A 14,498-nucleotide genomic window follows, 5' to 3' on the forward strand; every position below is an offset into this window, starting at 1 on the left:
ATCAGTTCAGATATTTGCAGCAACTCATGAAGCAAAAAGCTGACCTAAAGATTCCCCCAATGAAAAAGATTCCAACCACTGGATTTAAAATCATCTACAAAAACAAAACAAAGACTTCTTAAAATGTGCATTTTAAAGAGACCCACACATTCATCCTGAATCCTACACTCTCACTGCCCATGAAAAACCTTTTATTCCAGCAGGGTTCATATTTTATATTTCAGCTTTCGTATTTCTAGGCCTACAACCTTCAAACAATAACGTTCCTCACATTCTTGTGTCTCATGAATCAAAAACAACGTTATGCCACAAATACCAATTCAAGAGTCTTAATTTCATCATAAGTTTTTAAATTTAAATCAGCCCTTTAAAGCTCAAACAGCTGCTCGTTACAGCCAATCGTCTCCTTAATGAGGACTGTCAAGCAGTAATTAATTGTTAATTGCCATCAATGAAGCAACATAATGAAGGATTTTATGTCCTTGCATCATTCACATACTCACTTTTGATCAACATTGTCTTTTCTGATGGAAATTCAACAGGTTTCCATGTCCAATACGAACAAAAGTCAAAGTTTATGACGTTAAATCCGAGTGGGGAAATAAATCCAGAGATGTCAGAGACGGTAAATTCCAGTTGCGCTGCTCATGTTGGGCATCATGTTAATGAAATTGTTGAAGATTTTCCCCTTTTCCCTACCACTCCCCTTCCTTTGGCCTGGACTGGACCATCTGAGCACTGGGAAAGGGTTGGGAGGGGGAGCTTCCTAAAAATAACCAAATAGAGCGCTTCAGTGGACATGTGAGAGGTTGCCTGAGGAGACTGGGAATACTTTTAAACTGAGACATGGAGAAAAAGTGACTGGTAGGAAGAATAAATTTGGGAGATAAAAGCTGTGAAATGTTATTGACTATTGGAGCAATTAATGAATCCCAGAGTGACCAGGACTTGGTACAGGAATGACGTCTGTTTGGGCAGAAGCTGGAAGATTTTATGTTGTCTCTTCAAAATAAACTTTCAGGGTCCATACACAATTCCCACAGTAAAAATTAAGCACTTTTCATGCATTTTCCCCTTTTTTCACTTCTATCATTGGTACAGATTAGGAGAGGGCAATAAATAAAGAACAATATATATCACAACAGACAGTATCAGTATCATCAGTATCAATAAATAGTACTTTGACATTATATTAAATATAGAATATTCACTAAATTCCGATCCAGAACTGCACAGCATTCTGGGGGATTTAGGCAGAAGAAAGTTTTAGCTGCTGTGTCCAAATTCAGGGTCTGCATCCTTCGAAGGACGGATTTGTAGGCCGATTACGTCATAGCGTGGCGACAAGGCTGTCCGAATTCAAAGACTCCTTCAAATGCATCCTTCAAATGAGTCCTTCTTTTTCCCAGATATGAAGGATGGGTGCGGTGTATCCTTCACAGCCCACAATATCCCATAATTCATTGCGGGTTCCAACTGGGCGTTCAGGCGGAGCGTCAATGGCGGGGAATAGCGACAAATTATTTAGCTATATAACACTTGTGTGTAAATCTCAAATATCTGCTCTGTTCATCATTACATCACCTAATTGCAATATTGCTCTGACATTTTCGGACCTGTCTGCTACCGCTGCGTTAACAGCCAGCTCCCCTCGCCAGCTGGCCGGGCGCTCCAGGTTTGGTATACCGAGAGAAAACGCCTAAACGCACATTGTTATAAAACCTCCAGCTAGCTTTCCCCCATGAGTGGGAGTTAAACACCCATATTATTCAGACAGGTCTGGTTGAAAAATGTTTGGTTTATAGAGTATTTCAAAGCAGAGCACATCGGTTTGATTGATTAATTAATGTCAAGCCTTCAAACATAATAGGTTTATTTAACCGTAATGTCCTATCTGCGATGTGGAGAGTGTTATATTTGTAAATGAATAATTTGCTTAGGCCCTTTATGTTTTCCTTATAGAAAAGTGCAGTACACATTTGAACACTTTAGAATCTAACTAAGATATTTCCTTTTTACTATGGAACATCCTTTACTGTAAAAGGTGAAGAATAATATAGAAATCAGTATGTATGTAGTATGAATCAACATCGATCTGATAAAACTGAGTTGACTTAAAACGTTTCTTTTTTTAAACAGACATAAATGTACTGAATTATAAATTTATTTGATAACTAAGTACCAGAATGGCACACTCAAGTACAGAAATAGCTTCACAGGCTTTGTCAATCATGTAAAAACAACACAACTTTAATTTGTACAGTCAGGGAGTGTAATTAGAAACATAACAGTCAATGTAGGCCTACAATAAATAATAAAGAAACTGAAACAGACAAAAATGTTGGTTGACCACATTGAGCAAACATTTAAAAATAAACTGCAACAAACCTTTAAAAAGGTTCAGAAAGTAGGTTTATGAATTATACATAAAATGTAAAATAAATAAAGCATGACGTCGCTCAGAGAATTAGACTGAACAGATCTGTCCTTACGTATCAGGCAAACTGTTACAATACCCAATCTAACATTTTTATCAATGTCAGGATTGATACAGATATTAATATCGGATTGGTACATCTTTAATATTAAGTTAGGTTTTCAAAGTTTTCTGGCACCACACAAAACAAATCAAATGGAAATGATAAAAGTCATTTTAATTTATCATGCGATTGATGGACTTATTGTTGATGATTATTGCCTGGTGACGGTATTTTATAATCTACAACAGGGACAAGGTAAAGGTTTTGAAAAGTCTCTGACACACATACAGGTCCTTCTCAAAAAATTAGCATATTGTGATAAAGTTAATTATTTTCCATAATGTAATGATAAAAATTAAACTGTCATATATTTTAGATTCATTGCACACCAACTGAAATATTTCAGGTGTTTTATTGTTTTAATACTGATGATTTTGGCAAACAGCTCATGAAAACCCAAAATCCCTGTCTCAAAAAATTTGAATATTTCATCCGACCAATAAAAGAAATGTGTTTTAATACCAAAAATGTCAACTTTCAAATAATTATGTTCAGTTATGCACTCAATACTTGGTCAGAAATCCTTTTGCAGCCTTCAATGCAGTATCAGCCTGTGGCTCTGCTGAGGTGTTATGGAGCCCAGGATGCTTCGATAGCCTTAAGCTCATCCAGAGTTTTGGGTCTCGGTCTCTCAACTTTCTCTTCACAATATCCCACAGATTCTCTATGGGGTTCAGGTCAGGAGAGTTGGCAGGCCAATTGAGCACAGTAACACCATGGTCAGTAATACCAGTGGTTTTGGCACTGTGAGCAGGTGCCAGGATGTGTTGAAAAATGAAATCTTCATCTCCATAAAACTTTTCAGCAGATGGAAGCATGAAGTTCTCCAAAACCTCCTGATAGCAGCTGTATTGACCTGCCCTTGATTAAACACAGTGGACCAACACCAGCAGCTGACATGGCTCCTCAGACCATCACTGACTGTTCAGTGCTGCTTCTCTGTAGCCTAGGTCAGACGCTTCTGTCACTGTTTCTGGTTCAACAGTGGCTTGACCTTTGACCTGGGGAATGCGGCACCTGTAGCCCATTTCCTGCATACGCCTGTGCACGGTGGATGTGGATGTTTCTACTCCAGACTCAGCCCACTGGTTCCACAGGTCCCCCAAGGTCTGGAATCGGCCCTTCTCTACAATCTTCCTCAGGGTCCGGTCACCTCTTCTCATTGTGCAGCGTTTTCTGCCACACTTTTTCCTTCCCATTGAGGTGCCGTGATACAGAACTCTGGGAACAGCCTATTCGTTCAGAAATTTCTTTCTGTGTCTGACCCTCTTGCTTGAGGGCGTCAATGATGGCCGTCTGGACAGCAGTCAGGTCAGCAGTCTGACCCATGGTTGCGGTTTTGAGTAATGAACCAGGCTGGGAGTTTTTAAAAGCCTCAGGAATCTTTTGCAGGTGTTTAGAGTTACTTCGTTGATTCAGATGATGAGGTTAACGGCTCGTTCAGAGAACCTTTTCATGATATGCTAATTTTTTGAGACAGGGATTTTGGATTTTCATGAGCTGTTTGCCAAAATCATCAGTATTAAAACAATAAAAGACCTGAAATATTTCAGTTGGTGTGCAATGAATCTTTTCATCATTACATTATGGAAAATAATGAACTTTATCACAATATGCTAAATTTTTTAGAAGGACCTGTACTACACACCAGACTGGTTCAAGAGAACACTAACAAAAATATCTCCAATTTTGATAATGTCAGTTATCATCTGAAATACAAGCCACTATTTATTTCAATCACACAAATCAATAACTCATTACGCCATTGGGAATAATAAAGACATTAAAACAAACTGTGTTAAGGTAAATTGTCTTCATGCCCAAATTAAATGAATAAACACAATAGAGTATTTAAAGAAAGTTGTATTTTTTTTTAACCAAAAACGTTCTGTCTACGTTTTCTGGCATTTAGCCATAGAGTATATAAAGAAAGTTGTATTTCTTTATATACAATATAAAGAAATACATACATTGTTTTTGTGATTCTAACTGACCTAAACGAAGATAAGTTGAAGTCCTGATTTAACTTTAGACAGAAGAAAAAAACTCTTTTTATTAGGTGTGTAAAAATATGTGATTTCAACTGTAAATGTTTCCCAAATTTAGGTTTTTAATCAAACGTTGGATTGCACTTTGTTACTAAACTGTGCAGTTTAAATATCAAGAACTTGAACTAGAAGACACCCAACAGAAATTCAAGCATGTTCAAAGATTTTTAAACACCGGTGCAAAAGCTGCAAGAGTACAATGCAACGTAAGAACTTTAAAACGGACAAAATAATTTGACTTTCTGCATCTGAACAAGAGGGATGAGGTCTTCCCATTTCCTAATACAGCATTAATCCTTAAGGTTTCACCTCAACTCAGGCTGAGGAACACTTTCATTAGTAATGGTCTTTCATCAGACTCGTAGGTGTCTGATTATAGGATTTTAAATGGGCATACCTCCCCCTGCGAGGAGAGGAGAGCGGTCCGTGGGATGCGCCACATTAACTCACAAGCAAAAAGAGGAAGTATGTAAACAATTAATAGACTTCTCTCAGCCTGCAGCATCATGGAGGGAAAAAGAGCAACAGAAAAAGAGGTTAAAACTTTCCATCTCCTCCCTGATGGGAGCTCAGAAATCTCACAAAGTTGGCTGTTTAAAAAAAAAAAAATGTTTAAGGAGTAATATTTCATAAAAAACATCCAAACTCAAACAGCAGGGTGTCTCTGAATAAGTTTATTCAAATGTTTACTCTCAGATTTTACATTTATAATTTATGAAAACATCTGGGATCTTCAACAGAACCAGCAGTTCAGAGAAACGTCAGTGTGTATACACACAGATCTGAGATAAAGGTTTTCATGAAACAAAGTAGTGCTTAAGTCAGATGCAATAATATTAAACTGTGTCCACCTGAGTGTAAATTAACCTCTGAAGACATCTAAGGTTCAGCAGAAACAGCAGATAGATCAGCGAGGAAGTTCTGGAGAAGATTAGACCAGAGATATGGTTCACAAATGACATCCTTAGCTTTAAACATCTCACAGAGAATCCATGTGAGGACAGATGGACAGCTGCAAACTGACAGGCCTGGTAAAGGGCTGGTTGGTCAAATTTGTACCATCTGACTCATGGGTTATATTTAAGTGACTTACCATGGAAAATCCAGTATGCTTTTATTCTTCCATTTGGTTCTCAACTGCTTCTAAAACTTGCTGCATTCTTGTTGGTTGTGCAGCAGGTTCTACTTCTGCTTTTTAAAGATGTATGGCTATATAACTGCGCATCTGTTTGCAGTCATTTTCACATGTGAGTGTAAAGCTGAGTTGGGCGTGGCCAGCAGCACCTTATCTGGATTCAAAGCGACAAGAGGCCCTAATACAGCTCAAACTGAAAGAAGCTCAAAATAGGCTGAACCAAGCAGACTATTATCCCATTATGTAGGAAAGATTTCATTATTTAGGAAAGATCCTATCCCATCCTGTTAGTGGAAGCATAATAGATCACCTTTAAATAAGAATCAGGTACTGGACTTTCAGAAATCCTGTGGGGCTCAAGCCCAGTTTAGTTAAAATAATAAGCAAGAGGTCTGGATTGGATATTTTGCAGCTGGTCAAAGACAATAGTTAAAAATAAGAACCAATGTTGCATTCCAGAGGTCGACCTGTTGTTCTGCCAACACAAAGGCTCTTCTGTCTCAGAGTGCTACAGAAAAGTGCATTTCCTCTTCCCAAGCCACAGCCTGTCGGGCAGCAGCAGAGGAAGAGTCCAACAATACTCCCAGCGGATGGGAGTTGGTGTATATGTGTGTGTGTTGTGGTGTTTGTGGGTGAGGCGGCTTCAGCAGGAGACGATTTGTTTACACTCACAAGCTTCGGCCCGCTGCACGTTCACAGCGGCGTGTATGTATGCTGCCTGTGTGTCTGGGCTCCAATTTGTCGTTTGTGAACGTGTCAGAGTGTGTGTGTCAGTGTGCGTGTGTGTGTGTGTCGTCTGAATCAAGCTTCAGAGGTCCTGGTCCTGGTATTTCCGATGCAGCAGGAAAGGAAACACTCCTAAGCTGTGCTTCTCTGAGTGCTAAAATCTAAAAGACCTGATACTGAATTTAAAAGTTTTTTTGTCTTGAAACATTAATATAGAGTTCATTTACTGAAGATAAAACAAATAAAGAACCAAGTTTATCCTTTCATGTTTCATAAGCGACAGGACAAATAGACCCACAGAACCAGGGGTCACAGATCAGAGCAAAGGGTCAAACAGAGTTCACTTGGATTACAGTTGTAATCAGATGTTTGTTCCTGTCAGCAGATAATAAAAACACTCAAAAGCTAATATAATTCACTGATTCACTTAAAAACATTTAGAGGTTCGTCACAAAGTAACGTATTTCCACCGTTTATCACAGCAAATTAAACTCTAAAAATGACCTTATATTCAATTTGTCTGAAAATATTATATTTAAAACTATTGTTGAAAGCGATGTTGAGTTATGACCAAATTCTCTTTTTTTCCTAAGCATGTTACCAATAAGAAGCCCAACAGATATACTTTCACAAGTGGAGCATTGCAGCTTTCACTATAATGCTCCTGTTGATATATAGAAAATAAACTACTAGAAGCACTTTGTGCTTCATTCTATGGAGATGCCGACTTATGGTGTTTTCACTCCTCATAGTCCGACTTTGTCCTATTGGAGACACTAAATTGCAACATGTATTACATTTTCTGCTGGTGCAGTTCACTTTCACACTACAGTGTGTCAAATGAACCACACTCTTTGAAAAACAGGTTCACCTCCTCACCAATGGTGGTGCTGCGTCAAGAATCACTGAAGGAAACGCAACAAACACTTCTGGAGAAGACACTGAGCCAACTGTCTTCACAAAATGTAACCAAATTTGAGCAGCGTCAGATTTCAGTGGTTGGAAGATTTCTCTTTTGTCGTTAGCAAAAGACCACAAGTTATTTCTCCCACTAGCACTAGATGTGTGTTTGTTTTTGCTGTATTTACCCAGAATGCTCTGCTCTGTAGTCTGCTTCCTGCTCTTGGAGCGGAGTCTGGTCTGCTTGGTGTTCACATATGCTTTTGAACTACACCAGAGTTCACTGCAACCGAACTGAGACCTGGGTTTGCAGGTGGATCAGAGTTTGATTTACGCATTCACACCTTCCCAAATGAAGCAGGCTAAACAGAGCTGGTGTGAATGCATCCTTTGACACACAAAACTTGGTGCCACCCCATGATGCCAAAGGTACCAAAAGTTGGTACAATGATCATGGTTGTATTGTGTTTGGTTGAACAGCAAACTGCCCTGACAAGAACCTGTTGAGAATAAATAATTCTGCGTTTTCCTTCCATCTCTGTTAGCTAGTTACTAAGCTAAAGCTAAGCTAAAGCTAAAAGAAATGACATGTTAGGAAATGCCCTCAACACTAAGATTACAGGGTACTAGGAGCTAGGTAACGCCCTCTTTGGGGCGTAACTTAGATAGAGGCTAACAAAGGAAGGCACAACCTCTTCCGGGATGCCATTTTTGTCTGTTACCTCCCACAGGTGGCAGGTCATAATGAACCAGCTGTATTTTGGTATTAATAAATGGAATTCATGAATTCAACGCACTGACTCTCTGTAATCTCATTACATCAAGAACTCAGCATGGAGAATGGATAATTCTCCACAAACCCCATAGAGAATCTATGGACTGTTGTCAAGAGGAAGATGAAAGAAGTAACGCTGAAGACCTGAAGGTCGCTATCAAAGTAATGTTGGCTTCCTGATCACCTCAGCAGAACCACAGACCCACATTTCTATTAAAATATATTTTCATTCATCAAAATTAAAGGAAATAAACACTTAAAATATATCAATCTGTGTGTAGTGAACCACTTATCCTTGACATTCTTATTTACTAAGATGTACACATCCCCACTAACATCTTCAGCTTCCTTTATCTTCAGCAGTCTCCACACTGAGATTTTAGTCAGAGGATGAGGCCAAACGCTGCAACCAAAGCCAACAGACCCAGTTGGTGCTTAACAGAACTTGGAGCTGAAACGGTGCTGAAAACCCGGTAATAGCCTCTTTCAGCGGGGTGCCAGGAGCTCGGCTGACCCATGGCACTGTCCCCAGCTTTTCATTCGCTGGCCAAAACAAACAAAAAAAACTTTATTCGCAGCAGAATGTCAGTGAGTACAGTTCTGCTGCTCAGCTGGGATAAAATGGCTGCTAAACTGTGTCAGCACATCTGCCAGGATATCTAACAGGATATCTATTTACTTGTAGCAATTACAGCTAAAGTTTCAGTCGTCTAGTCTGACATATTTGCTGTCCAAGCCAATGCACAGCATTAAATTCCTCAAAAAGGCAACTGTTTTCCCTCTTTAATCCAAGTTTCACTAACAAACACATCCAGACATTCACACTTGCCCTGATCTCATACTTTCGTCTTCGACTTATCGGCTGGTAATTCATCAAAAAGGAACCACAGCTGACAGTATGGTAATGTTTGGGTCTTAGCATGGAAATGGGGATGAATACCAGGAGAAGATAACTACATGGTAAGACGAAAGCAATCCATCAAATAAATTCCCAACCAGCCGTTTCTGCTTGTTATGTCAACAACAGTGGAGATGGAGTGGAATATTGCAACAAATAGTTGCCTTCATTCAGTTAACTGGCTTCAAACTTTATATGAATCAATGTTCTAGTTGTTCTTATTGTGTTTTTTGTTATATCTCAGAAGTAAATAATCAACCTCATATGGACATCTTAAAATACAAAACTTGGAAGCAGGTGCTAAACAATTAAAGGTTTTTTGTAAGGCTTCAGCTAATGATTATTTTAGTAATCCATTATTCTAACAATTAAATGAAATGGATAAAACCACAGAAGCCTTTATATGCAATATTAGAAGTACATTAAATATGCATTAAACAAAGCAATTTCTTTTTCAAATGTGAAAATAAATATTTTTATGGAAGCCCATTTCCGCCATGAAAGAAAAAAAAAAGACCAACAGGAAGTCATAATTTCGATTTTCTAAGTTATAATTATGAGATTCAAAGTCATAATTTTGACTTTGAATCTCGTAATTATGACCCGTCTGGCAACACAAAGCAGGCTGAAAGATACGAAAAAGCAAAATTTTGGAAAATTAATTGTCCCATAATTCCAATTACATGTATATTTTAATGAATATAAGAAATGAAAGATCTTCATTTTAGATGCAAAAACTTAAGAATGCACAGAGACCCTGACATAGAAATACATTTAAAAATGTTCAGGATAGCGGCCCTCAAGAGCTGAGGTTCATTAACATAAAAGCATGTAAAGCTTCTGCTAAATCCTTGTAGCCTTTTGGCAATTTATGTGGATGATTTTGCAATAAAAATGGGAGTAAAAAAAACTTCAGTAGAGATTGAAAACCAAATAGTTTATCTTATTTATTTCATCCACTTTTAATTCATCAACTTCAATATTATTATTTACGTGTTATAAATGTTACATCCCAGGTGCCGTGTAAATAAACTCCAGCTTGTTGCTCAATCAAGACTGGGCCTGTTTCCCAGTGCCAACGGTAAATGTATGCTACTGTTACAGGATCAGATGTTCCTGTCAGGAAATCCCCCCGCAACACACATCCAATCAGGTCCGTCCAACTATTTTACTTAAAATGGAACAATGTGCCCCTTAACAAACCTCACCTTGAACTGTGGTCGAGTCTAATTCTGGCTCCAGCACAAAGAGTTCCCTTAAAAACAGCTGAACTATAGAGTGAAACCCAACCAGTGGTGATCAAATATTCAGTTGATAAAGGATACTAAAGATTGTAGAATTTTGAGACTATTTGGATAATATTTGGTTTATAGAAAACTCTCACCTTCAGTTATTTTAAAAATCATTGCAATTATTGGTTGTATGATCATTCTACCCCACAAAAATGGGTAACCCCCCCCCCCAAGAAGAACCAAAAATGAATTTAAAATTCAAACTTAATATTAACTTAAATTAGCAGCTGAAAATAATTTATGGTGGCTGGGCTCTCCCTTAGAGATAGGGTGAGAAGCTCGGTCATCCTCCACGTCTAGAGGAGCCAGTTGAGGTGGCTCGGGCATCTGGTCAGGATGCCTCCTGGACGCCTCCCTGGTGAGGTGTTCCRGGCACGTCCCACYGGGASGAGGCCTCAGGGGAGACCTAGGACACGCTGGAGGGACTATGTCTCTCGGCTGGCCTGGGAACGCCTTGGGATTCCCCCGGAGGAGCTGGAAGAAGTGGCTGGGGAGAGGGAAGTCTGGGCCTCCCTTCTGAAGCTGCTGCCCCCGCRACCCRAYCCCGGATAAGCGGAAGAAAATGGATGGATGGATGGATGTTTTCTACTGGATATAAGGCATAACATAAGATCCAATCTAGATTCGATATAATCCGATACGGGCATCATTCTTGGATGGATATTGGAAAAAAAAGAATGTGCCATTACCTAGCAACCCAAGCAGAGCTCTAGCATGTTTGGTCAGCTTGTTTTACCACTGTATGCGCCATGCTATGACTGCTATAAACACAAGTGTTTTATTGTTGACCTACTATTCAGAAAGCACTTGCTACATTCTTGTTTGTTGTGCAGGAGGCTCGACTTCTGGTTTTCAAAGACATACAATTGTATAATTGTGCATCTGTTTGCAGGTATTTTCAGTAAGCGTAAATGTTGAGTTGGGGGGTGTGGCCAGCAGCAGCTGATTTAAAGTGACAAGTCGCCCTAAAACAGCTCATTCTGAAAGGAGCTCAAAATAGATAGAACTGACCAGACTGGAATCTCATTATCTAAGAACATGTTTTGTATAATCTGTAGACCTTTTCTAACCTGTTCATGGAAGCATAATAGGTCACCTTTAACAACCTTAATGGCATTAAGTCCAGTTATTCCCTGTTATCTACAGACAAATCCCACTCTCCTCCATGGATGATCTCATGAGTGTCTATGGGATTTCCTCTTTCTGTTCCTGTTCCGTCTCCTGCAAAGGTGTGTTGTGTTTGTGTGTCACACCAACACTCATTCTTCTGGAAGTTATTTTCCGAGCAGAACATTACCATCAAATTGACATTAAAAGCCTGCCTGCGAGAGCCGTTACCCCCTGTCCCTCCTCCTCCATTTATGGTAACTCAATGTTTCTCCACTGCAATGTGATTAGTGGATGACATGAAATGTGAAGAGACGCTGAAACCCCCCCCCCCAAAAAAACAAAACAACAAACGTGTCCTGTGCAGGCACAGACGAGGAGGAAATGTATGTGAGGGTTTATTTTTAGCCAGGGAAGAATTTAATACAAACAGAAAAGCAGCTGTGTGTTTCCTCCGGTGTTAGTGACTAGAAGACATGAAGAATGTGGGTGTTTTAAGAAAGGGATGGATAAAAGCTGCTGACATTAAGTACAAAGATCGGAGTCTGAGAACTATCTACTCAATGGTTGGATCAGATGAAGAAACTCTGATGCACTAGACTAGACTGTAGACTTTATTCATCCAGTTTTTAGTAGAAAAAGGGAGAGAAAAAAGAAAAAAATCATTCAAATGGAAATTGAGCTTGTTTTAATTTATTATGTTAATTAATTGCTTATGGGTTAGAATTGTGTTGCTCTTGTTCTTTTTATTGACACTTTCTTAATGCTGTACAGCTGGAACTATTTTTGCTCTCATTTTGGACACTTGTGATGCACATCACTTGTTGTGATGTCTTTTGTTTTTTACAACCGTAGAGCATCTGATTAGTGTCATGAATTGTGGGTGGATGATGGAGAGGGAGAACACAGGCAGGTGTAGAAGATAAATGACGATTCCATGAAGTATAAAAGCTCAAACACAGTACAGGAAAGCTGGCGGCACAGCAGAGTGGATGGCTAGGGCTCAGAACCGGTAGCAACAAAAACAGAACTGAATAAACGCGAGCTAAGCTAACTCAGGACTTCACAGTTCTACCAAGACGACTGACATAATACAAACAACAATTGACAAGGACCTGGCAAGAGACAAGGACAACAGGAGGACTTAAATACACAGGAGGTAATCACAGGGAACGAGACACAGCTGGGAACGGTCAAGGGGGAAAACAGGACAACACGGAGACTCACTGGACAAAGAAACCAAAAATAAACACACGGAAAAAACTCAAATCCTCACAATTAGCATCTCAAAAACTCAAATAAAACCTGAACTATGTTCACAAAACTCTATAAGCAGCCATTTGTGTTTTTTTTTCTTCTACTTTTTGGTGGAGGATTTACATTTTACATTAGCAGTTCACCTACCAATCTCCCACTCCACATTCCTGTCACTCCAAAACGACAAGCAGAGGGCGACACTGATCGTCCTGCAGGCTGTCATGAGTTAATACACTTCATCGATCAAAGGTTAAGCATTTCTTCAAGAGCAACTGTAATACAGTATGAATATCTTTCATCCTGGGAGATATTCATATGGTATTTATGAAAATCTTACAAATGTAAGAAATGCATACTGTATTTCATTGTATCTAATGAAATACATCCTGTAATACATTATGAATTAAGTACTTCACTTATTTTATTTTTTTCATCTTAATGTTCTAATCTGCAACCTAAGAGGTTTCTATGTTGCTATAATTTATAGATATGTCTAAGTTTAATAACATGAGAAAACAAAATTTTTTTGTTTATTCAGTTAGTACTCAGAACTGCTGACACAAAATAATGTACAAATTTAATGTTTTTTAAACATTGTTATGGAAAGATGGTTGACCTTCTCTATACAAGAGAAAGCTCATCAATTATTCATTGGAATCGATAAAATCAATCAACTTTAGATTAGATGGACCTAGGGGAACCAATCGATTTCTTTACGCGGAGGAACCCAGACGTGGAGGGACTGGCTTTTGCTGCGGCTCTGAATCCAACTGGTCCCAATTAAACCTGTGCAAAAGCCAGACTAACCAAACTAAACAAGACAACTGTATTCATGTGTAAAAAGTGATTTACTCCCATTTGCTCCTATTTTGTTTCCATCAACAACTGAGAAGCAAAATCAGCGCCTCCTTAAAGCTGCCACTATCTGCAAGTGCAGGTCAGGTAACATAATGGGTTTCTTCGCCTGTTTGCTAGAAAGAGCTGACTCATGCTGGAAAGAACAACGAGTGGCTCGGCTGAACCATAAATTTGCAGTAAAACAAAGGTAATGAGATAAAAAGCACTAAAATGCTCCTGAGAGCCGAGGAAAAGGGCAAAGTAATGTGAGGGTTCTCCATCCATTTACTAATGGACCTCTCATATAAAACTATTTAACAAAGCTTCTTGCGTCTCGTTGTGCCACCAAGAGTTGTGGCTTTGTGATTAAAGCTGGAATGTTTCTTGGCCTGCATTCCTCACAGCCTCCTGTGGAAATGCGGTCTTCTTCATCTCAGAGGCTTTGTCACCGCAGCGTGACGGCAGGAAGTCACCGCCCAGGATGTTACGATCCACCGGATGATTCTGGACACGCCATTCTGACCGCAGCGTCCACTTCAGGAAGTCCTTGTGTGATTAGCATGTCCGTCCTCAGGAGGGCAGCATTATTGCCTGTCAGCTCAACCAGGCTTATAATAGTTTTGGGTGTTTCATCATAGCTTAATTTTATATTATTGTAACTTTTTGTCTAATTAAACAAGTTGTAGTTAGTTTTTAGAGTGGGTTTGCTAGTTATTAGTATTATTTAATTTTTGTTTAGTCTTAGTTACAGAAGTAGTTTTAGTTTTTTCATACACTGGTTATTATTTTAGGTGCAAAATTCAAAAAGGTGTTTTGTGATTACAATCAACTGGGTATTGAATACTCAACAGAAGATACCTTTTTCAAAAAATGTACTCAATTATTGTTGAAGAACCAACTGACTGGTTTTTCTCCCAACTTTTGCTGTCGCAAATGCTGACAGGAAGAGTATGGAGACAACTGACAGCTGCTTGTGTGGAAAA

At 39.0% G+C, this 14,498-nt stretch overlaps 1 protein-coding gene across 3 annotated transcripts in view; it reads right to left on the minus strand.

Annotated features, from left to right (window-relative positions):
- LOC103476244 (rho GTPase-activating protein 7) overlaps window positions 1–14,498 on the minus strand; it is a 114,511-nt gene that overhangs the window by 46,281 nt on the left and 53,732 nt on the right. Inside the window, exon 1 of one of the 3 annotated variants that reach the window (XM_008428445.2) lies at window positions 504–661. The exons of the other annotated variants lie outside the window; for them this stretch is intronic. Within the exon in view, the coding sequence (XP_008426667.1) occupies window positions 504–516 (13 nt within the window). The 5' untranslated portion in view covers window positions 517–661. Of the gene's footprint in view, window positions 1–503; window positions 662–14,498 lie in introns of those variants that run through there. 3 annotated transcript variants of the gene reach the window in all.

This window comes from Poecilia reticulata, linkage group LG14 (assembly GCF_000633615.1).
Source record: "Poecilia reticulata strain Guanapo linkage group LG14, Guppy_female_1.0+MT, whole genome shotgun sequence".
Lineage (NCBI taxonomy): Eukaryota > Metazoa > Chordata > Actinopteri > Cyprinodontiformes > Poeciliidae > Poecilia > Poecilia reticulata.